A 26284-nucleotide genomic window follows, 5' to 3' on the forward strand; every position below is an offset into this window, starting at 1 on the left:
GACCAAACCACATCAACAATGTCACAGAATAAGATCAGACATTTGTTGTGTTGAGGCACAAACGAAAGAAAAGGGTAGAAGAAGAAAAAGGAAAAAAAGAAAAAAGATTCTTAGGACATTTGAGAAATGTTAATGTTGCAGCAGCAGAACAGAAGGCAAAATATTATAGATTAAACAATCTAAAGTTAAGTACAAAATTAAAATGTGTCACATATATCGACATTCACAACCAATCGAGAATACAGTAAAATTAGCAAGTCATTGCACCATGACTCCTTTGTATTGCACAGTTAAATACATTTGACTGGTGATTGACTGGTGATGGTAACAGAAACATCGATGTGATCCAACGGAAGCAGCTCAGTTTGGGCAGCCTTAAAGCAGAAGGGAGAAAATCCCAACAATGTCAATCCTTCAGATACCTGTATGTCGCTTTCTGACAATGTCTAAAGAAAGGCCATAACAGTTGTTCATTACTCTACATTTGCCCACAACTCTGTTCTTCTAGATTCTAAGGTTTGATCTAAATTCATGCACTCTTCCTGTAGTGAACAGAACCAGAATTCACTTCCAGGTGAATCGAGCCCATGTTTATGGGTGGATCTTTGTTGAGTCCATGCCAATGCTCACATTTGAATATTATAACTCTGGATCTGACCAAACCGTGTAGTAAAGACAACCCATATCCACCCATAGGGGCAGTTGTGACTAAGGCCTAGCCAAATAGGGTTTCATTATCTGGAACAATGAAAGGATTGATGACTTATGGTAAAGTCAAACCTTAAAAATATACCATTTTTTTTTGTGTGTTTCACACAGGCTATTTACTGAAATTTTATTCTTGCAGAAGAAAAAAATGATATCTGCTTCTATACAGTCTACTCAAGTGTTGATGGTTAGCAGCTGTGTGATCATGTCGTTCTGTACTGATCTGTCAAAAAACTCCCGAACTTCTTTAATATTTGAACTTTGCCTGCAGAATCAAACCCCTAAGCTCTAGAATTTGCCAGCGCATGCAGTTTTTCTTTTAAGACAATCACTGCAAAGAGAAAAAAGTTCATCACATTTCGGAATAAAAGGAAATCCATAAAGAACTTAATCCCAGTTTAAAAACACCTTTCATGAGCTTTGAAACCCTTACAGACCACATACAGAGAGCATAGATCTTTATTTGTGCTTGTAAAAGTTCTCTTAGCTCCATAAAAGGGCTCACATGTTAATGTATTTCTAGTTGCTGAGAAATTGGGCAAGACACAAAACAAGACAAAAACACAAACTCTCCAAAACCAACACTATTATAGAACAAATAATGAGCAAAAAACAGGTTGCACACAATACCTGTGCACACTTAGAGAATTACAAAAGATAAGGGGAAATGTTCCAGCTGCAGACCTTTTCTGTAGAAATGAAGATGAGAAAACATTTAAAAATGGCTATCTGTATTTACTTCTCTTTAGTTTTAGCTCCTTTTAGACCTCATTTTGTGTAAGAGTTAAGAATTAAATTGAATGGCGTTTTTTTTTCCAGATGTGAAAAAGAAATCTGGCTTTCATGTTTACCTTTATTGCAAAGACATCTCCTTTGAAGATACATCATTTTGACTCATATGGAGACATCTGACCCGGAGGCTTTTCTTTCTTTACCTGACATACATCACCAGCTACTAAAATGTATCAAACACACTGTATGTTATGATGAAGATGATAAGATCTCATGAGAACCAAAGTGGAGGCGCGTTGCTCCAGAAAGCTGATGTTTTCCACCCACTGCCCTCAACTAAAACCAGATGTTCCCAACGCACTGAATCACACTTGTTTCTGTTTCTAAATGCCAAGTTTAAGCAAAGAGGAGTTAGTAAATTGGCCGGGGAGAACATTAAACATTTGGTGAATGTTACTGCGACCAGGTTCATAAGTTTAGGTCCAATTTAAAAAGTGTTGGTTGAAGGGCTGCTGTGGAGCTTCAGGTATTCATGAGTAGTTTGTGACTTCGATTGGAAGACTGGAGTCAGACATTTAAAAAGAAAAAGAAAAATGTTTCTCCATCTACCTGTACGTGCAAAACAGTTGGGTATTATAGGACATGTTACTGTATGAACGTGTATAGACTTATGTATAGACTTATATATGTGTGAGTATTTACAGAACAGACCAAAAGTTCGGACACACCTTCTCATTCAAAGAGTTTTCTTTATTTTCATGAGTATGAAAAATTGTAGAGTCACACCGAAGGCATCAAAACTGTGAATTAACACATATGGAATTATATACATAATACACAAAATAGTGTACTTACTTATATTCTTTTAATCATGTTTACATTTTGTTTACATTTTTTAATGATTCAAGTAAATCCATTGATTGTTTTAGCAAAAAAGAACAAAGAAAATGTTTTGGGGGGGAAATAGAATCAACTCATAAACGAAATAAAATTCTAAATCTGACTTGGAAATCTCCAGTTGTGGATGTTGAAGCTGTATTCCGATTCATTGTATTAATATTTATTTTTATACATACAAGTGTGTTAAATGGGATTGCTGACATTGATGGGTGCCACTGCTGTAGATTTTTACATATTAATATCTTCTGCAATGTCGGAGGCTGCTGTCGTATCAGCCGTATGCAGTCTGTCATCCGTCACCGGCACCTTATGTCGTGGGCTGCTTCTGCATCAAAGGCAGGTTGATCTTTTTTCAACTAATGGCTAAATTTAAACCGCTGTCTCATAATTACTGCAGCTACAGCCTTCATACAGATGTGTTCACATTTACACAGCTGCAGTGCGCAGCTACACTAAATCTGCTCTTGTTAAAAGCAGCTTCCAGATGTGGGAGTCACACAGGGTGAGCACCAGAGCAGTGTGCAACAACAAGTGTGTGTTTATGTCTCACTGCATTTAAGTGTGAAATAAGAATGGTTGTTGGTTTTGAATGATACAGGCCAAAGTTCAGTGCATATCAACGGGACCATCCAAACCACCAGCAGTAAGTACAGCACTAATGAGCAGTTCTGTAAACCCAGAGCCTCAAACAGCAAGGAAGAATAAGTGTGCATAGCTGCATGAGCAGCTCAGATGGATTTAATCCATTCTGAGCAGCAACAAAAGAAGACAACAAAAGTGTTGACCGGAGCAGTAAATATTAAAAAAGAGTTTCTGTTATGTTTCTTTAATAAAAGCATTTTAGGGTAAGTGGCTGTTGCTTTTTTTCAGGAGCAACAGCCATTTACTTTTTTCCCCAGTGCTTTTCATTGTGTCTGTGTTGGGAGTAAAATGAGTTACATCTGAAACTATTACTCTAGTTAGTCTATAATATATAGACTAACGTCATCCAAAGAAAATGCCTTATTTCAGGCTCCAGCCAATACTAAACAGGTGAAGTAACCGCTGGTGTGTGTCACGCCTCGTGTGCCTGTTTTACCTTGTGTGCAGACGGAAAGGAAAAAAGAAATTCACCAAAAAGAGGACTTATAAACATGACTAAACCTCTAACTTCTACTTGCCAAAGAGAAGAAAATCCTTGCAACTGGTGAGTGTTTATTCTGGACCCTTTAAAATAAAAGGGTATCACAACAGACTAATTCGAGAAAAATTTCTATAGCAATATCTTTGGTTATCGCTTTATCACCTAGCCCTAGTAAAGACTTTACATTTTCACAGGCTACTTTTTACATTTTGTGCACACTTAAAAAAGGGCTGAAGGGTGTAGTGACATGTTTCCGGAAGAGTGCAAGACCCATTCGCTGTTTCCTGTTTTATTATACCAATCTCCATCCAGCAGATCGGCATATCCCAGTTTGCATGTAAATGTAGATATATTTGCTTCAGTAAGTAAATGCAGCCGTCATGCAGGTGAAGCCTGTCGGACTTAGATTTGTTTTGATCCTTCTTGTTTATCATACGTGACAGCAGCAGAGATCCTGTTCTAATAAGTCTTTGTTTCATTACTTCTTCTTTGTTTATCCTAGTTTTCATGGAATGCACCCCTTTATTGTTTATGTAAACAACAATGAAATTTGTTCATTTCCAATAAATCCATATATCTGGGATTCAACCTCTAACCCTTCACTGGCCTAAAAAGGGCAGATCATAAATGGTCCCACTGACCCATCGCACTGTAATGTTACTGAGCTAAGGTTCTCCTGACAAACTGCTAACGGTGTGGAGGTGTCTTCGATGGGCCAAAGCACGAGGTCGGTGTTCATAATGTGGAAGCCTGACACCCCACAGGGGCACTCTGACAGGACTTTCCAGAAGGAGTCTCACCACAGCGTGAGAACCTAGCGAGAAACTCAGATGTCGTCTGCCAGCTTGGTCGTGACAGCTCATAACTAAGGCTTTTCCTTGCCTGACACAGGAAGGCCGCCTGCAGAAAGCAGATGGGCAATCTATAAAAGGAGCCAAAGGAGACATAAAGGAACAGAGGAAGAAAAGCTGCAGATCAGAGATATCTGCATGTGGCTGCAGGATAACAAGCAGAGCTGCTCTTAGGCTGGAAAGAATGCAGTTTAACTGCAGAGTAAATGTATTTCATTTGACATGTTCTCAAGCTGTAATGTTTGAGGAAAGTCACTCCTCAGTGGTGCTCATTCACACAGATGTTTGCCAACCAGAAAATTCAGTGAACCAACATTTTCTCATCCCCATCTGTGCATTGTTTTCTTGCAGACAGATTATAAATAGAGTAAAAAATTAAATACGAAGTAAGTTTTGAAAATTGAGTTTGTATTTATTGCCTAATTATGCCCGTCTGTGTGTGTCCATACCAGGAATTTACGCTTTTGTTTCCACTGCGCGCCCTGAGCATTGGTGTTACGATGTGCCTCAGTCACCATGCGGATCAGGTCCCACTCGTCCACGGTGGGTTCTGGACGGGTCTGGAGGGATTTCACCATCTCCTCCTTTTTGCGTTTCTCCCTGTTCTCCTCAATCAGGCGGCGTTTAGCCACTCGCTTTGAGTCGTCCAACACCACTGCGGGACACGAACAAACAGCCAAGAGTAAGACATTTGTTACATTTTTGATTATTACATAAAATCCTTTTACATCGCACCTAACCATTAGGCTTTACACTTTCAGAATAACTAATAATGCATATAAAATGTCTTCATTATTCAGATTGTACCAAAAGGCTCATTTGTGTGTGTGAGAAGAGACACTTACAGTCCATCGCCATTCCCACATCGATGCACTTCTTGAAGCGGCACAGCTGACACTGGTTGCGAGTGATCTTGTCGATGATGCAGCAGCCATCGTACTTACAGGAGTAGGACGGGTGGAGGCTCTTCTGAATGGTCCTACGAAAGAAACCCTTCACAAGTAGAAATGATGGATGATTAAATTATGCAGACTGCAATGTGGTCTGTGATGCGCAGGGAGGTAGCTGATTAATATAACAGCATAATGGGAGGCATAATTAATAAACATGGTTGAAGAATTATACATAGTGAATTGCAGGTAAAAAAAGGCATAAATTACTCAAGAGTGTATAAAAATGTTATAATTTAATCAAATCTAGTGAAAGATTATATTGAATCAATCTGGTTTTAAAGCTGTACTATAAGAAAATTTATTTAAAAAAAACTAATTTCCAGAGGTAATTTTAAGATTTTTAATCAGTGATTTATAAAATCCATCTGTAAAAGTATTAATTATAGAAGTAAGTTTGTTTGTATTACTTTACAATCACATAAGAAAAAAAAACCACTTGTAACAGTTGTATATGATTGATTTCTATTATTTTAAATTATTTCACTTTTAGTCTTCCTGTTTATAGTCCTTATTTTTTTAAATATTGTTTTCATCTTTCTGCTGTGCCTCCAGTCATTTTCAAGCACATTTTTAGTCCGTGTCACAAAAATAGCCCTATAGTTATGGTTGTCTCCTCTGTGAATGTGAGGGGGGGGGGGGGGGGGTCACAGATGTGGACACGCCCCCAATATATTGTTACCTCACTCAGGATCAAGCCAGATTTCAATTTCGCATCTTATCGGTGTCTCATTTTATATTTTATGTTGTGTTAGAGCATATGTGTGTTACAGCATTATATATATGGTAACGCTTTCTTTTACAGTACAGTACTTACAGTGTACTTAAGTGGTATTTACATGGTACTTATAGTGTAACTACTGGGTACTTTCAGGGTACTTACATGGTACTTTTTATGGAATTTACTGGGTACTTACAGTGTGTTTACATGGTACTTTCTATGGTACTTTACTGGGTACTTTCATGGTACTTTTTGTGTCTACTCTGTACTTACATGGTACTTACTGTGTATTTATATGGTACTATTTGGTTCATACCTATGTGGTACATACTGGGTATTTATAATATTCTTACTGGGTATTTACATGTTGTGCAAAGGTGTCTTTTATGGTACTTACCACATGTAAGAACAAGGTAAGTACAAATAAAGTACCTTGACCTTTAGGTCTGCACTCGCTGCATGTTTCATGGTATTTACCATGAATTTACCACAGAAACTACCCCTTAAGTACACTGAAACTGTACTGTAAAAGAAAGTCAGCCCTATTTCCACTCAACTACATGGTACTTTCATTACTAAATACCGGGTATGTTCACTTGAATATTACTTGGTACTTTCCCCTTAAGTACAATGAAACTGTACTGTAAAAGAAAGTCAGCCCTATTTCCACTCAACTACATGGTACTTTCATTACTAAATACCGAGTATGTTCACTTGAATATTACTTGGTACTTACCCCTTAAGTACAATGAAACTGTACTGTAAAAAAAAGTCAGCCCTATTTCCATTCTATTACATGGTACTTTCAGTAGTAAAGGCTGGGTATGTACACGTATTACCTTCCTGTGCAGTGTACATACATACACACTTGGTATTCTGACCTCACCAAATGAGACAATGCTAACTTGTTGGTAAGGGTAAAGTAACTACATTGTAAAAACATGTTCTGCCCTGATTACTTCTTGTAACATGAGGCAAGTTTAAAGAGAAACAAGACAGCAGTGAAAACAACAATCTTTAATATGATACATGTCTGCAGCATACAAAGTGTCATCACAATGAAACATGTTTTAAGTACAAAACAGTACAAAGGAGCATTCCAAAAAACACATTATTGGCCTGAGGGTCGTGCTTTTTGTCCATCCAAATTCCTTCAGCAGAGTTTGGTAACAGTGCAGGACTTCTTCAGGGTTTGTAACTGCAAGAAAATTCACAATAAAAGCTCAAATGAAAATAAAAAGCATAACGACTTTGATGAAATACAAAATAAATTTTACTTATTTAATTATTTCTGTAATGAGTTTGATAAATCTCTGTGTATTATTTATCGCTTTGACTGTAATGCTTGAAATTAATCAATTATCCTCATTTATAAACATGATAATAAATTATTCAAAACTTAACTTTTTTTAAATATTGTTCTAAAAATGAACTTTATATATGTCAGGAAAATATGTAAAACAACAAGGCTAAATATTTACTTTTAATACTAAAAACACCCCGAGTGTGTGTTTTTGTTAAGTAGGTCGGGGCGAGTAAAATTGCAAATTCCCAGCGCACTTGAATGCAGCACAACTCCCCCAAAGTGAACGTGCATTAATCCGGAGAGCCTCGAGGCGCGCGCAACAGTTTGAATTTCTCTTCATTTGGCAGGTAAGCCAGTGTTTTTATTTTTTTAAATATTGGATAAATTACATGTAAATATTTAAACTGATCAAACTTTATAAAGAAGCTAACCTCGTGATTTCAAGCCGCTATCTCTGTGTTTAAAACGTGACGTAAGAGCATGTCTACGTTACTGCAATAATTTCAGTTATTTCAAAATGTTTAAATTTTCAAAGTTTGTAATGAAAATCTACAAACATTGTTGTTACTTACCAGGCGAGAGGCACCTGTAAAACAAGCACGTAGCCTAAATCAGTGTTTTTCAACCAGTGTGCCGCGGCACACTAGTGTGCCGTGGGAGATGGTCAAGTGCGCCGTGGAGAAATTACCCTCATTAACTGATCTAAAAACATTTTCCATCTCCAGGAAATCAGCTCTTTGTTCATCCAAACAGGCCCTGATAAAACACTGAGTAGTTATGAATATAAAAGATCTTAAAATTACTTTTTCTTTGTGTTTATTTAATTCTATTAAAGACATTTTGATAAAAATCACGGTACCGCGATTTAGCTGCAGCTATAACTGTGTAAGGAAAAGTCCCGTCCCTTTACCTGTCTCCGCCAATCATTCTTGAAGGCTTAATCACATGTCATCAGTCTGACCAATCAGAAGTGCTTAAAGTCTTCACTTCCTTGTTCTTAATTCTGCTGATAAAGTCGCTCAGTTCTAAAAAATATACCAGCTAAAGACGAGCTTTAGCTGTTGGTTCATCTCTTAGAAAAAAACAGCCGCAACTTCCTGCTGTTTCTGCCACAATTATCACAAAAATTCACGTGAGATTGCGGGGGGGGGGGGGGGGGGGGGGGGGGGGGGGGGGGCGCTGTCGATCAATACAGACCATGAATTTCTGCTTTTTTTTTTTGGATGCTGGTGTGCCGCGGGATTTTTTTCAGGGTTAAAGTGTGCCGTGGCTCAAAAAAGGTTGAAAAACACTGGCCTAAATGATAAAGTCTGTTGTTCGGTGCTCGTTTGACTGAGCGCACGTCTTTCTGGGAAAATCAAAGAAAGGCGTTTATTTAAAATAATGATGACGTACTTCCGTTTTTTTACCGCTTTAGATCAGCTATGGTTAAAGAAGACATCCCAGACGAATCCGTGAAGCCACAGGAGAGTAAGCTAAAGTAAGTTAAATCCACCAAGTGGACATATTATTTACATTAATGAAGAGTTTAACTGCATTTTCTTTTCTTTCTCCGTTTTTATTCTATTTTTATTTATTTATTTATTTTCAAATATGATAGAGACAACAATACCCCCCAAAAGTGAATGTAACTGTTTGAAAATTAAAACATATTTTTGTGAATAACTGCGTTGAATTTGAAATTGCCTATTTATTTCTTTTTCCTTTTCTTTTACACTGCCATGTTTTTCATGCTAATGCAAATTGTAGGTGCGAATAATATTTATAAAGAAGAAATACATACAGCAATTGGCAATTAAAACATTACTTTTGTCATTCTTTGTCTAAACAAATTATATTTTTTATGGCAATTTTGATTTTTTTGTCTTTGATTTCTTTTTTGTTCTTGTTTATATAACTAAAATTTAAAGCTGTGAATAATCTATCATGTTTATAAATGAGGATAATTGATTGATTTCAAGTATTACAGCCAAAGCGATAAAGACTACACAGAGATTTAACAAACTCATTACAGAAATGATTAAATAGGTAAAATTTATTTTGTATTTCATCAAAGTCGTTATGCTTTTTATTTTCATTTGAGCTTTTATTGTGAATTTTCTTGCAGTTACAAACCCTGAAGAAGTCCTGCACTGTTACCAAACTCTGCTGAAGGAATTTGGATGGACAAAAAGCACGACCCTCAGGCCAATAATGTGTTTTTTGGAATGCTCCTTTGTACTGTTTTGTACTTAAAACATGTTTCATTGTGATGACACTTTGTATGCTGCAGACATGTATCATATTAAAGATTGTTGTTTTCACTGCTGTCTTGTTTCTCTTTAAACTTGCCTCATGTTACAAAAAGTAATCAGGGCAGAACATGTTTTTACAATGTAGTTACTTTACCCTTACCAACAAGTTAGCATTGTCTCATTTGGTGAGGTCAGAATACCAAGTGTGTATGTATGTACACTGCACAGGAAGGTAATACGTGTACATACCCAGCCTTTACTACTGAAAGTACCATGTAATAGAATGGAAATAGGGCTGACTTTCTTTTACAGTACAGTTTCATTGTACTTAAGGGGTAAGTACCAAGTAATATTCAAGTGAACATACTCGGTATTTAGTAATGAAAGTACCATGTAGTTGAGTGGAAATAGGGCTGACTTTCTTTTACAGTACAGTTTCATTGTACTTAAGGGGAAAGTACCAAGTAATATTCAAGTGAACATACCCGGTATTTAGTAATGAAAGTACCATGTAGTTGAGTGGAAATAGGGCTGACTTTCTTTTACAGTACAGTTTCAGTGTACTTAAGGGGTAGTTTCTGTGGTAAATTCATGGTAAATACCATGAAACATGCAGCGAGTGCAGACCTAAAGGTCAAGGTACTTTATTTGTACTTACCTTGTTCTTACATGTGGTAAGTACCATAAAAGACAACTTTGCACAACATGTAAATACCCAGTAAGAATATTATAAATACCCAGTATGTACCACATAGGTATGAACCAAATAGTACCATATAAATACACAGTAAGTACCATGTAAGTACAGAGTAGACACAAAAAGTACCATGAAAGTACCCAGTAAAGTACCATAGAAAGTACCATGTAAACACACTGTAAGTACCCAGTAAATTCCATAAAAAGTACCCTGAAAGTACCCAGTAGTTACACAATAAGTACCATGTAAATACCACTTAAGTACACTGTAAGTACTGTACTGTAAAAGAAAGCGTTACCATATATATATATATATATATATATATATATATATATATATATATATATATATATATACACACACACACACATACACATACACACAACAGTACAATGTCGTATATTTATGATTTCAAAAGTCTTTTTTTTTTTTTTTTACAAGGAAAAAGTCATGCTTTTTTGAAAATATAGCTGTAATTTCATGGAAACAAATTTGTACATTTCCGGAAAAAAGTGAAGCTGATTCAGTAAGATTCTTGGTCCACACAATTTTTTTTAATTGTCTGTAACAAAAATATAAGAAAACAAGTAATGTTCAAATATCCTCATTAAAACCTTAGCTATATGCAGACTGATATATCCTGCATATACTCCCAATTAGGTCAAAGCAAAATGTAACAATTTATTTTGCATAAGCAAGACTTTTCCCTTGTGAAATTACATCTTTTTGAAGAGCAAATTTACAACTTTGTCCTTGTAAATTGTTGGATTTTTAAAAAGAATTTTATGACATGTATTTTTTATTTTTCTTCTTTTGTGGTGGTTTTAATACTCTGTCATAAAAACCCCAAAACAATTTTACTGATTTTCCCCACAAGATTTTTACCCTTTTTTTAAATTTTCCTATTTCCTTTTTTGTGCAGGTTGAAGGTTGCTTTATTTATACTTTTATGTTACATACTTTCATATTTTACAGCACATTATTGTTTTGCTTTCAAATGTGTTTTCTTTTTCCTTTTTTAGATTGTAATCTTAGAATTTTTATTTCTTATTGAATCAAATTTTTTATGTGGCAGTCCTGAAATTCCATACCTGACGCTGCATGCAATACATTTAATAGTGGGAATAGAAAAACATTTGACAGCACTCAGAGTAATAGGACTGTGTCAGGTATTTAATGTATGGAGGAGCAGCTGATCTCAGAAGCCTTCGACCATGTTCCCAAGCAAATATTGCGTACATTATAGGTTTGATATGTGCGAATGTGTTTTTACCTTGCAGCCCTCACAGGTAATGCAGCGGTAGTGGTAACCAGTGGCCTTGTCACCACACACCACACATGGCTCATCCTTTTCGAGGTAGCTGGGAATATACCCTGAAAAAGATAACTCTTTAGTGATTTCTTTACCCAAGAAAGCCCCTGACTCTTCATTCATATCACCTGTCAAATACAAGAGCTGAAGTCATGCTGAGAGAGTTATTGAATGAAAAATTGAGGAAACTCTGGGGTTTCTGTCTCAAACACAGAGGCCACCTAAACTCTGACCCAGTCGCTACAGTACTGCTGCTCCCGGAGTCAGTTACCATGGTAACAAAATCAACTCTTTGGCAAGTTTTCCACAGTAAGCTATGGTCTTCCTTTATCTTCTGACTTCCTGCTGATCGTGAAGCAGCTGTGGACACACTTTCAATTCTTTGTACATACAACTGAAATCAAAGAGCAAATCTCCCTTCAATCATTTTAAGGATCCCTGTGTCTTGGGAGCGCGGAATTCCCAGTTATGCACACGTTTTTTAAAATCCTAAAACCATAAAAGTTTAGGGACTCCAAGGTAAACAGACATTCAAATGTTGTAAACAAGCAGAAAGGAACTGCGTGTGTTCAAGTTTATCTTGATAAGTCATGAATTTTGTCACTCGCACTTCTTGAGTCCCTTAAAGAAACAAACACAACAACATGAGGATACTGCTGTGGCGGCGGCGGCGGCTGCTGCTGCTGCTGCGGCGTGTTCAGCTCTCATCTCCCTGTGGTGATGAGAGCTGGGTGTGGCTGAGCTGGAGCTCACAGAAAATCACATCTACTCTCATGCTACATGTGCCCAGAGATAAGACTGTTCCACAAACACACATTTATGCTGCTATAAGAAGAAATAAAATGCTTGATTTCTACAGTTAGGTACATTAAAATGCCATGTTCAGCAAAATAAAAGAAAAATTGTCATTTTCTAGGAGAGTTTTTTCAACCTTTTTTGTACACTTTTCCTTATCAAAACTCCCACGACACACCAGCATTCAAAAATCTATCCAAATAAGAAAATCCATAGTCTGTAATGATGTACATTCACTCCACGACCTCAAGTGAAGTATTTGTGATAATTGCAGCAGAAAAAGCTGAAAGTTGCAGCTGCTTTTCCTAAAAGTTGTAATAAAAGTTGTGATAGTTTTCAATAATACTTTTTAACTGAATTAGCTGAAAATTTGCCCAGGTAGTTGTTCTTGATTTTCTTTATATACATCCATCTTGAAAACAAATGCCAAAAGAACATTTTAAAAACACCAATTCATTACGATTCAATTTTATTTATACAGCCCAATATCTTAACACAGTGTTCTCAACGGGCTTCACACAGGTAATTGTACGAAAACATAAATATGTCATAAAATGCAACAGCTGATTGCTTAACCAAGCTAAACAGTCTAAGCTAAACCGGGCCATCAGAGTGGGTCTTTAAATAAGTACATTTCAAACATAGGTGATCAGAAGTGCAGTAAGTGACCCACAAAGATGGCGCTTTCCCTATAAGTGTTAAGGAACTGCAATTGCATTAAAGACACAAATGTGTGCACCACAATGATTTTACTTTGTTTTAGAATACGACTCTTGCTTGTCTTGAAAAACAAAATTTCCCCGGGTACCAAACTGTCAAAAATCCATCACGGGGTCACAGGCATATTAATCGAGTCCCAAAACATTGATTCAACTGAGTGAACATGCATATTGAGGCTCATCTATTAAACTGCAATAGAATTTAATTTTTTAAAAAGGTTATTGATCCCCTGGCAGGGAAATTATCTTGATATCATAGCTCTGCTAAAAAAATAAAAATAAAATAAAAAACATACTAACAGCCATGTCCTGCCACATGTTTTGGTTCCCAGGCGGGAACAGCTAATCAAATCAACAATGCACCGGACTTGGAAGTGGTAGGAAAAAAGAGCAGCGGACATCCCTTATATTACGTGTCAAAAAAAGTCCATGTTCGTGATCATAAGAGAATTCATTCATTCATTCATTTTCTTAACCGTTTTTCCCTTTCGGGGTCACGGGGCTGCCGGAGCCTATCCCGGCCACTTGTGGGTGAAGGCAGGGGAAAACCTGGACAGGTCGCCAGTCTGTCGCAGGGTAGAATGTCCTCAATCACACATCCATTCACTCTCACAGTCATACCTAGGGACAATTTAGAGTTGCCAATTAACCTATGAAGCATAAGGTGGGAGGAAGCCAGAGACCCCGGAGAAAACCCACGCATGCACGGGGTCATGCAAACTCCACACGTGTTGTTTTTCACGTCCCCCAGCCGGGACTTGAACCGGAGGCCTTCTTGCTGTGAGGCAAGAGCGCTAACCACTGCGCCACCGTGCACCATTATAAGAGAATGATGAAACCACTACTCTCCCATCTGGTGTCCTGGTGTACCCAGGTGCAGGGATGTGCTTGAAGTCGGAAAAGGGCAGCAAAAACACTTTTTTTAATATGTTCTTTAAACAATACGGACATTGAGTAAAATTTTAAAAGAAACTACTAACAGATAAATACTGATCCTGATTGATACAATTTTCATTTCTTTTATGTCAACAAATTATTGTCAATATGAGTTTGTTCACTTTATCATAGACTTGGAAGACAAAGCAATAAAACACTGGAGGCTATTTATGTTGGCATTGTGCTGCAGGCATAATCAACATGAATCAAGTTTAATCCATATGGTTATATTTTAAACATAGGCATCCTACAACTTTTATCCCTAGAATGCTGAAATTATTGATAATATTTAATGACATCATACTGTGGCTGTGAGAATTCTATAATTTAGTTCAGTTTTTCAGTGGTGTTTTTGGTCATGTTCTGTCCTCTATCAGTAGCTGCGTTTCCATGGACAAAAGTAATCGGAAAGAACGCCTGATCCAAAGAAAAAGTTAACTTTTTAACAAGTTAAAAGTGATTCATTGACTAATATACAGTCGTGGCCAAACATTTTGAGAATTACACAAATATTATAAATTGGAAAAGTTGCTTCTTAAAATTTTATAATAGCAATTTGCATATACTCCAGAATGCTATGAAGAGTGATGAGATGAATTGCATAGTCCTTTGCCATGAAAATTAACTTAATCCCGAAGTCCAGCAAGCGCCAGGATCGTCCCATAAAGAGGATTCAGCTGCAGGATTGGAGTGCCACCAGTGCAGGGCCTGCTCAGGAATGGCAGCAGGCAGATGTGAGTGCATCTGCACGCACAGTGAGGCCAAGACTTTTGGAAGATGACCTGGTGTCAAGAAGGGCAGCAAAGAAGCCACTTCTCTTCCAAAAAAAAAAAACACATCAGGGACAGATTGATCTTCTGCAAAAAGTATGGCGAATGGACTGCCTAGGACTGGGGCATGGTCCTATTCTCCAATGAAGACTCTTTCCGATTGCTTGGGGCAGCTGGAAAAAGACTTGTCCCGAAAAGAAAAGGTGAGCACTGCCATCAGTCCTTTGTTGTGCCAACAGTAAAACATCCAGAGACCATTCACGTGCGGGGTTGCTTCTCATCCAAGGGAGTGGGCTCACTCACAATTATGCCCAAAAACACAGCCATGAATAAAGAATGGTACCAAAACCCCCTACAACAGCAACTTCTTCCAACAATCCAACAACAGTTTGGTGACGAACAATGCATTTTCCACCATGATGGAGCACAGTGCCATAAGGTAAAAGTGATAACTCAGTGGCTCAGGGACCAAAATGTTGAGATTTTGTGTCGGTGGCCTGGAAACTGCCCAAATCTTAATCCCATCGAGAACTTGTGGTCAATCTTCAAAAGGCAGGTGGACAAACCAAAACCCACTAATTCTGACAAACTTCAAGAAGTGATTATGACAGAATGGATTGCTATCAGTCAGGATTTGGCCCAGAAGTTGATAGAGAGCATCCCCAGTCGAATTGGAGAGGTCCTAAAAAAGAAGGGCCAACACAGAAAATAACATGAGGAGACTCATGTTCTAAATGTGTTTTTTTCTTTTTTTCAAACTGGTGAATGGAGGTCATTTGTTTTGTCCTATACTTTCCTGAAGCTCAGCATCTGAGCTCGTCATCTGCAGAGACATCACAAGCGTTCATGTGCTGTATATGTAGCTGAGGAGCCAAGAGGGAAGGAGATGGTCCGCTGCAAGTCACAAATAAATTCAGCGTGGGTGTTCGGTGCAAACACACACAAACACAGCGACTCAGGAGTCTCTGCGTCTGTGCACATCCATTGACTTTAGAGGGTAAGGCACATGGTAAAAGCGTCTCGAGGTTAGCCAATTGCACAATCCCTGAGAGTCCTGAAGCAGATGTGCAGCAGCATTGAGCATTTATAAAGTAGAACAGGGAAGAGCAAAAGAAGTTCAAATCAAAGTGTGCCTACCAGAAATGTTCATTCATCAGCCGTACAGGGCTAACCTATACAGAAAAACTGCTTTTAGCTGATAAATATTGATAAAAACATTTCCATGAGTCAGAATACAAAAAAGTTTTTAAAAATAACTTTATGCTAGAAAGCTGTATTTGTTTAATTTAAAATCTTTGTTGAAAACAGTAAATTCAAAATTAAATTAAACTTTGAAACTGAAGTTCCACAAAATGAAACGATTCAATCAGAAACCTTTAAATTAATATGACATGACCTCCTTTTACTCTGCAGTTACGGAATGTTGACAAACAAAGAAAAGCAGTTCACCTGGGGAAATGCTGTGTTTTGGATTCAGATCACATTTAAACAGAAAGCATGAAGCTGAAGAGCTTCTGGATCAATGCTGTCTGCCTATCTGCTAGATCTCCGTGATGATATTTTAAATGTTTGTGAGCATTTTAATTATGTTTTTACAGTGTATAATTCAAGCAAAGCATGGTGAGACCTGCGACCTTCAGTGTCCTTTGGCTCTGCTATGAATAAAAAAAAAAGGAGGGATTGGGAGTGCAAGAAGAGAATGATGGAAAAACTGAAAAAGACTGCAGGGGGAAAGGAATGGTGGTATTATAGCCAAACTGCTGTTTGTAACAGGACTCAAGTTGTTCTAAGAAAGAAAAAAAAATGTTACTTAGGAAAAGCCAATAGGCTGTATTCTATCATTCAGCACCAAAAGCATCTTAAACATTGTTGCATATGAGAACTGGACTGAGCAAGAGTGGCATCACCCATCGACAATGGCTTACCTCTGGCACCAATGAAATAAAGCCATTTTTTTGTAATTCTGATACCACCATGTTGGACCCGGATGTTGTCAATAAGCAGTAATTGAGACAACGAATCAGGAGTGAGCTTGTTAGCAGCCCCATCCCCAACCACTTGAGAGCAAGCTTGGGAGAATCTGTCAATCAAATATTTTGGATGTTCAACATAGGGGCCAGTGCGCATCACATGCTTTTATAGATGATAGGTCAAGTTTATAACTTGAATAACTTTTAGTAAAGAAATAATATCATGTAAGAAAATTAGGATTAGCAAGAACATGTTACAGAAGATGGCAGAGCAAGATTTGTTATTCTGAGAACTATGACTGTTTATTTCTCTATAGGTCTATGGAATTTTGAGTACTTCCTGTTAGAAACACGAAGAGGGTGGGATCATTCAGTCCAGATCTAACATACAGTCAATAATCTTTAAGCAGAGAAAAACAAAAATAAAAAAATTAGAGTATCATTCTCATTTCATCTATATTGATTCAGTTAAAGAACAGACAGATTCCAGAAAGAGGAACAGGAACAGACAAATCCTCCACTCAGAGCAGAGCAGAGTAGCCTCTGTAGTGTTGGTCAAACTGCAGCAGATGGGTCCCTTAGCTGCTCCACTGTAGCAGCATTGGGAAGCCAAGCCCAAAATCAATATAACTGCAGACTGCCCCTCCCAAACCGAGCCCTGCCTTACCTCTACCGGTACAGCCTAGTACCCAAGAAGGTATCACTAATGTTGGCCCCCACACTACAGTTACTGTGTTTCCTTTGAATGTGAAGCAGGAAGGAAAAGAAAAAGCAACTCTTCTGAATAGCTATATCAGCCTGCATTCGTTTGCAGTAAGAGTCTGAAAACGAATGCAGACTGGTGGTTTTGATGAATGTGGTCCATACTCCCACAGGAACAGGATGACATCATTACAGTGTAAATAATCCAGTCTCGGCCAGTCGTGGGCCAAAGGCAGGCATATTATCCTACTTCCCCAGTTCAGATGGACCATAGCAGCAAGGATAAAGATTCACAGAGTGATGTGAGGAGGCAGGCAGACGGAGGGGGAAATGAGGGGGAAGGACTCGGCTCTGAGTGCTACATTTCAATTGTTCTATCAACTTGGGTCTTTATGAGCGCACCGCTCTCATCATCTCTCTCATCAGCTCCAACCTTTCTTTTCTTTCCTCCCTGAGTGCCAGACTCTGAGGTGTCACTTCCACATTTTCTGATGCAGACAAAGCAGAGAGATGTTTTTTTTCTGATGGCAGTTGCCAGGGAGATCTTCTCTGTTCAGTATTTACTCTATTTTATGCACTGTAAGGCGCACTTAATAGCTGTACATTTTTTTCAAAAACTGGCCATGCGATTTATAATCTGGAGTGTCCTGTTAAAATGTCAGTTTAATCTTTCTGAGTTGCATGCAAGGCAAGGTGTTATTGTTAATACGCTAATGCGGCTGATATGAAGCAGTGTTGGACTGTGATTTTTTACGCGTACTAACGAGGTTGGGAGTTAGTGTAGTCACAGAAACGTTTGTTTTAGCTGTTTCAGACTTTTTTTATGTGTTATTGTAAATAAGCTCACATAGCTAACAAGTAGTGGTGTTGAACTATGCTTTTTTTAAATGCTACTAACATGTTGGAAGTAAGCATAGTCACAGAAACTTTTGTTTTAGAGGTATCAAAGCTAAGTAGTAGTAGTAAAAGTAGTTTAGAAGTTACAGGTATTGTGATTACACTAACGCTTCAGATGTGCCTAATGTGTAGCATGTTACAAACAAGTGCAATCCAAACTATTATGCAATCAGTTTTTAAGCGACAAAAAGATAAAATTTACTTAAACTCATGGATGATATTGTGTCTCAGGGCTCTATGGATTACTATCATAACTCACAGACAGCTGGGATTAATAGTTTGCCAGGTGAGTTCAATTAAAGGAAAAACTACTAAAGAAAGATGTTCCACATTATTAGGTAGACCAAGAATTTCAAGCAATATGGAAAAAAAAAGTATCTCTTTGTTGCTGAAAAGCATGAAATAGTTGAATGCCTTGGAAAAAGGAATACTTTTAAAAGCTTAATGTGCACTATGTAGCATTTTAGCAGTCAGATCCAGTGACTGTGGCTAAATGCTACTCTAAAAAAACATCTAAAATGACAATGAATAGGAAATCCACCAGAGACCTCAAGTAAAAAAGCTGCAAGAGCTATGAAAGTTCACCCACACTAAGAGCGCTTTTATTGTTTGACAAAAGGAGCACTTTTGACAAGCTTCAAAAATTCATACTTCAGTCACAATTCAGGTGGGATGGATGTGAATTTCTCTCTTTTATGTACAGTATACTTACCAGTCATGCTCTTCACTGAACATTGGCTGTTCTTCCTCTTCCTTTTAGGGCCATTGAGCCACCTGTGAGACAAAAAGAAAAGAAAAAGAATGAGCTCAAAGTGCCTGAAAATGTTAGAGAACATGATGTTTTAAAAACAGGCTGTTACAGGTAATCCTTAAGTTTTTGCATTAAGAATTTTTTTTACCCTTTTCTTTTTTTCAAGACATTTCCATAAAATATTTTGTGCTAGGTTAAGATAAAAGAAAAAAGGAAAGATAATTAGCATTTTTTGCTTTAGTGCATTCAACCAGCCAATGTGCATTCATGCCGTCAGAATGGAGTTTGCATCCTCTGACACTCTGCTTGTTCTGGCAGCTGTGAAAGCTCATCTGAACTCTGACCAAAGACCAAACATGAGAACTTTAGTCGACCTTCCACAAGGCTCTATGCTTAGTTGCAAGTGAAATCTGGTGTGGCTCACTAAAATGTGCAGACAGACTTACAAGAATTAACAAGAGTTTTAAAAAAATGTTGGGAAGCATTATATTTAAAATAGAAAAGGAACAGCTTGAAGCAGAAATCTGAATACGTTCATTTAATGGAAAGGTTGGAAAATGTCTCATGTATCAATGTATTGTAGTGAGGAGGTAACTAAGCTTTTCAGTATAGAATAGTTGGATGAAAACTGACAAAAATAAATAAATAAATAAAATTAACACCATAGTCCACTTTGCGTGAAAGTAAAGCAAATCAAATCAAACTTTATTCATATAGCACTTGTCCTAGAAAAGCATTTTGTTTTGTTTACGTTAAAACAAAACAAAATAAATAATATTAAAAAAATCACGAAAATGAAAATAGAGCCCCCTCTATCCTGATGGCGACAGACAATGGGAAATAGGCTGAGCACATTAACAAAATGTTGGTTGTTGGAAACGGTAATCTGTGGGACCTTCCTCTCTGTGAACAGCCGCATGGCCAGCCAAATGCAGCATCACAGGCGGGGACCAGCCCAACCACAGCTAAGTGGCGATGCAGGTCCCCATCTAGAGCTGCGGTGGCTGAGCAGCAGCCGACCCAGAGGGAGAGGACCCAACTGAGGAAGCACTGGAAATAAAAATGAGTATTTAAAAGTAAACATACTGGTAAAATATTTTTGTGTAAATCCATAAAACAAGATAAAATAGATAAATAAATACAAAATAAAATAATAAAAACAAAAAAAAAAGGAGTAAAATTAGCTAAAAGCCCAGATGGGTCTTGAGCCTTTTTTTTTTAAAGCAACTATGCTCTCTGCAGCTCCCAGGTCCAATGGCAGACTGTTTTATAAACAAGGTTTATAGTGCTGAAAAGATGCCTCTGCGTAAGTTTTGGTTTTTACAGCGGGAATGGTTAGAAGACGAGGACCAGAGGATCTCAGGGCCCGTAGGGCTAATATTTCATTAAATATCTGTTAGATAAGAAGGCTCAAGCCTGTTAAAACACTTAAAAACTATTAAAAGTATCTTACAATCAATCCTGAAGCATATGGAGAGCCAATGCAGGGTTTTTAAAATTGGAGTGAGCTCGCCTCCTGTTCTTGGTGAGAACTCGTGCAGCGAAATTCTGGAGCTGAAGGTTCTTAATGTTAGTTTTCTGAATACCAGGAAGCAGGGCATTACAATAATTAATTCTACTTAATTCTACTTAAAATCTCCATATCGGCCAGAGAGAGTAGTGGGCGGACCCTAACCAAATCGCTGAGGTGATAAAAAAACAGTTATCGCCACATGTTTATTAATGTGAGGAATAAAAGTTAGCTTAGAGTTGAAAATAACGCCCAGATATCTGACTGTTTCTGAATGACTTAATGAAAGTTCTTTTAGCTTCAAAAACGGTTTCTCTCTCTTAGCTTCAGGACAGATAACTAAAATTTTAGTTTTTTCCTGGTTGAGCTGCAGAAAATGTTTTGCCATCCATGATTTCATAGCTAAAATACAGTTAGAAAGTGTTTTGTATTGATGTCTACAGACAGCGTGATGTTGTGTGTTGTGGCTTCTGATAACATTCCCCAGAGGAAGCATGTAAATGTTAAAAAGCAAAGGGTCGAGGATGGAGCCTTGAGCCACAATTCATTTCATGGACCCTAGAAAAGGGTGAGTCCCTGCTTACCATAAAGGTTCTCTCCATGAGATAGGAGCTGAACCTGACCACATGTGTCCATCCCAGCTAAATGAGTGTCAAAGGATTGCTTGTGGAGGTGAAAGCTTTTGGACTGTTAGAGTGTTTTCTTTTCTTTTTCAGACCAAATAAAGGCTTTACATTGCTTTCGTCATTTTGAAATAGGGATCAAACAATTCACTTTCCTCATAATTGGGTAAAACTTAAATAATTTGTACAAGGTTTTGTTTTGGGTCGATATATACATTTGTGTATTACAAAACGACAACAAAACAAAAAGAATTACAGTGAAATCCTTGAATTTGTTAATAGGCAAATAACAATAGAAAAAAAAAAATTTGTTGGCTTATATTAAACCTAGTGTAATGTAATAATCAATTCTTCAGAAATATAGCACAGCGTTTCAATGTAAATTTAGTGATGGAACAATTTAATTTCCCCATGATTTGGTTCAACTGTGTAACATACGGTTCAGTTTTAAACCAATAAATGTGGAATCCCTATTCCCCATTCAATCAAAATTCGAGTCTAACGGTGTGGAAGGAAGTACATTAATTCAATTTATTAAGATGAACGTTTTGAAAAACTTCTAATATCTTACCGAAGAACATTTTTTACATCTCATTAATTATTTTATAAAATCTGGAAGTCTGCACAAAAACATGCAAACATCAAACTACAGAAGTTAAACATTTTTTAATCAAACCATACATTACAAAATAAGTTAGAAAACAGTTAGAAAAAAAGATTGTTTTTCACAGATTATTTTTATCCAAACACACAAAGGTTATTTATTTAATTCAGATCTGTTTGGGTCATGTTTTTCCTTAATTTGTTTACGAGTTAAATCTGACTTTTTTTTCCAAAACTCTGTCCATCTCCTAGATGAAACATGCAATGAAAACAAGCACTAAGTGGGTCCAGAATTGTTTTTTTTATTCCAATTCATTGAGTATTTCAAATTGCATCAGCCTGATTACATCTGGAGGTGGTCTGGTCCTCAGCCTGCCATAAAACCACAGTAATCATCTTAGAACCTGAAGGAAGGCTCCTCTTTTTTTTGTCTTCCTGCTGTCTAACTTTTCATCAAAAACTTTCACAAACAAATTCTCTCCTAAATGCAAAACCAGGAAACTCCAGGCAACATTTGATCATGATGGCTTCAAAATAAAGCAAGACGAGCGCTTATGAACTCCAGGTGTAAAGGCAAAACCTTTGATTTGATTGGATGGTTCAGTACAGAGTAGTTCTCTGCCAATCAGTGCTCGCCTGCCCCAGTCAACAGCGTCCTTGGGCAAGAAACTCAACTCCACATGGTCTCCAATTAACTCATCAGTGAAATGATCTCCATGTTTAGATGAAGAGATGAGTGGGAATTTGGTTATAAATCCCTCGGAGTGGTTGAACACAGAGCGTTCTCCAAGGACAGTATTGGAAATTGGGTTATCGATGTAGCCGTCTAAAACAAAGTTAGAACCTACATAAATACAGGGGTAAACAGAAAAGACATCTTAAACATTCGAGTAGCAACTAGTCATTGACTTTTAGGAAACCTTTCCAGATACTTCTTCACGTATCTTTGTTTCTGTCAACCATCTGGTACTTAAAATGAATAAAAATAACAGTCGGATTTGGTACAATAAGAGGAACAAAATATAAGAATGTGATTTTTATTTGTTTATGCAGGGGTAGGTTGCATTTTAATATTACTCACCATTTGAATGCTTTTGCAGACAATTTAAAAAATCAAATCACACATAAAAATCAAGACAAGACCGGCTGGACATCAGAAAATATTCATGTCCATGATGTGCATGTAGCAGCAAAAGAGCCTCAGCTAAAACCACAAAAAGCCATCTGCCAGGTATGATGGGCCAGTCTTGCTCAGGAGGGACCTCTGATCACAAAGAAATGGAGCAGAAGGCAGGGGAAATGGAGGATGGTGCAATGGTGCTGGTTAGGGTTGGATGTGTTTAGTATACTGAGATTAAGCTCTACTCCACTTTCCCATATCAGACGGTTTCCCAAAACAGAAACGGAGAGCTTTGATTGGATAAAAAACACGTGTTTGATATTTGGAATTCTTCAACATCCAAGGAAACTACCTTTGCTTTCAGAGCACTTTCTATACTGTAGAAATTCTGAAGAAACCTTTAGTAATTGTTATGTATTTTAGGTTGAGGATCAATGAGAATATCAAAACAACATTCATATCAGCAGAGCTCTTAACCCTTGTGCTATCTTAGATGACCCCACCCTTGCAATAAGGTGTTCTCCCTACCATGACAAAGGTGGATAAAGGTGGAAAGATTTCCTGTAATCCATGGACACCAGTGAGGTTCACAAATCATTGAAGAAAAAAGGTTCAGGGCACTGTCTAGTGGGTCTAGATGACCCAATTCCAAATGTGAAAGTGCCTAGGATAGCACAAGGGTTAAAGAACAGATCTTCTACACAACAGAAAAAGTGAACAACTGCTTGAGGAAACAGAGGTCGCAAAGGAACATCTTTGTGGTAAAAACAAAACCCATTAAGGTCATTAATCCTCACCACTACTTTTACTTCTTTTATCTTCACTAAATGCAAACAATATCCAATATCAGAATCAACCACGCCCTACATGTAAATATTAGGGTTCGTACACTTTTCCACATGCGGACCGCCCCAGGAAAGGAAGACCAAGAGTCCCCTCTGCTATGGAGGATAAGTTCATCCGAGTCACCAGCCTCAGAAATGGCAGGTTAACAGCAGCTCAGATTAGAGAGCAGGTCGTTTACCTTTACACCTTTGCACTAATATTTTGCATGATTGAATGAAATATTTCACACTAGTTGGTCTAAAGCCATAAGTATGCGTGTGGGAACAATATTTGTATTGTGTACATGTTGACGTGGACGTTTTTGGAGCCAACAGGTATGTTTATAACATTTGAGTGTGTGTGGACAGGCCCCGCCCTTATAGACATGTAATACATCTGAACCTCCCCGTAATGAGTATAACCATCCAGAAACTTGTTGCTTCATGGTTTTACACCCCCCCCCCCCCTTCCTATAATCACCCTCCTATCCCCCACTCTCTAACATCCCTCTCTCTCTTCTTCCCTCCTTTCCTTTTCCGTCCGGTCCAACACAAAAGATTTTCAAATATGATTAAAATGAATAAAGTTAGGCCTGGATTACAAAAGGGGTTTATTCAGACATACCTCTGGTTTTCAGAAGATACATAACCCCTGTTGTTAAAGTAAAATATGTCCAACACAAGAGGCCTTCAGCTCTTATCTGTCTGCCCAGCTGTTGGACAGGACAAGTAAAAAATAAAATAAAATAAAAGATTAGAGAGCAGGTCAATGGCACACAGAGTTCTAGCAGCAGACACATCTCTACAACAACCTTTAAAAGGAGACTGTGTGAATCAGGGCTTCATGGTAGAATATCTGATAGGAAACCACTGCTAAAGAAAGGCAACAAGCAGAAGAGACTTGTTTGGGCTAAAGAACACAAGGAACGGACATTAGACCAGAGGAAATCTGTGCTTTGGTCTGATGAGTCCAAATTTGAGATTTTTGGTTCCAAACACCGTGTCTTTGTGCGATGCAGAAAAGGTGAACGGTTGAACCCAATCGAGATGGTTTGGGGTGAGCTGGACCGCAGAGTGAAGGCAAAAGGGCCAACAAGTGCAACTCCTTCAAGACTGTTGGAAGATCATTTCAGGTGACTACCTCTTGAAGCTCCTCAAGAGAATGCCAGGAGTGTGCAAAGCAATAATCAAAGGAAAAGGTGGCTACTTTGAAGAACCTACAATATGACATATTTTCAGTTGTTTCACACTTTTCTGTTATGTATATAATTCCACATGTGTTAATTCATAGCTTTGGTGCCTTCAGTGGGAATCTACAATTTTCATAGTCATGAAAATAAAGAAAACTCTTTGAATGTGAAGGTGTGTGCAAACTTTTGGTCTGTACTGTATATAAATCTTAAACCCCATTCCATTAAGTAAAGTCATGATCTTAGGAGTCCTGTTGAAAAGACAAGTTAATCTTTTGCAGTTTAACCACTCAATAAATCAAAGGATTAGAACTGAAACTGATCAAAGGTTGTGCGGCAAATAGATCAACAATAGAGGTAATATTACACATTGCAGCCAGGGCGATAAGACCCTCTAACAATGATTATGCTTACATCTCCTTAGATTACCAGATGTTAGTCAACTTTCTTGAGGACAGTTGTTTTTTTACATGCCAGGTAAACGACAAACCTATTTTCTGTAATTCCTTAGTCATAATTGTCCTTGAGGGGGATATGGGCTGTCTGTAGGCGAACAATGGGCACATCTTTGTGGGGCATGGAGGTGGCCTGCACGAAATGTTAAGATTGTAGGCTGCTCAGAGAGCCTGTAGAACAAAAATGTTCATGCAGATTTTAGTCTACGGCATGCTGCAGGGAGAAGGTTGTAGCGTAAACTGATATAACACATACAACGTGCTCCTGCATGCCTGTTATGCGCTCCACGCCTGCAGACTGGTTGTTAGAAATTAGGAAATTAGCCAATCAGAGCGTAGTTTGTGTGGCTTCCTATGGGCACTTATGTAGCACCTGCATTCACACCCCCTAAGTCAGGGGTGTCAAACTCATTTTGGTTCAGGGGCCACATTCAGCCTGTCTGATCTCAAGTGGGCCGGACCAGTAACGTAAAAGCAAAATAACAGCTTTGTTTTAGTTTTTTTTTACTCAATTTGAAAAAATGCCACAACCAACATAGTAGCCTAACCACTTGGGTCCAATGGATCTCGAATAAAATTAATTTCAACAAAAAAAAAGTTGGTCTATTTAATTTTATACAGACTGAATATTTAACATCTGACACTGAAGCAATCCAGAAACCTTTCTTTATGGTGAGTCTCTTACTGGTGCTGAATGTTATATTCTTTGAGCACTGCAACCTGTTGATGACATACCAATCATGGGGGTTTTGCATTCAGCTTCGTGAAAGAAAAAAAAACTCTGTCCATTGTTCCTGGAAAGCTCTTCACTCCACTTCACTTTGACAACATTTTGGTCATTAGGGTGTTGCTACTTATCATCCTTATAGCAAGATAACAGCGGTA

At 37.8% G+C, this 26284-nt stretch overlaps 1 protein-coding gene across 2 annotated transcripts in view; it reads right to left on the reverse strand.

Moving 5' to 3' along the window:
- Positions 1-26284, reverse strand: part of thra (thyroid hormone receptor, alpha) — a 184991-nt gene that overhangs the window by 20201 nt on the left and 138506 nt on the right. For both annotated transcript variants that reach the window (XM_023949083.1, NM_001104705.1), the window contains 4 exon segments: positions 19036-19097; positions 11496-11596; positions 5160-5307; positions 4764-4969 (listed from right to left, as the gene is read on the reverse strand). In XM_023949083.1, coding sequence (XP_023804851.1) covers positions 4764-4969; positions 5160-5307; positions 11496-11596; positions 19036-19097 — 517 coding nt within the window.

Source organism: Oryzias latipes, chromosome 19, assembly GCF_002234675.1.
Source record: "Oryzias latipes chromosome 19, ASM223467v1".
Classification (NCBI taxonomy): Eukaryota; Metazoa; Chordata; class Actinopteri; order Beloniformes; family Adrianichthyidae; genus Oryzias; species Oryzias latipes.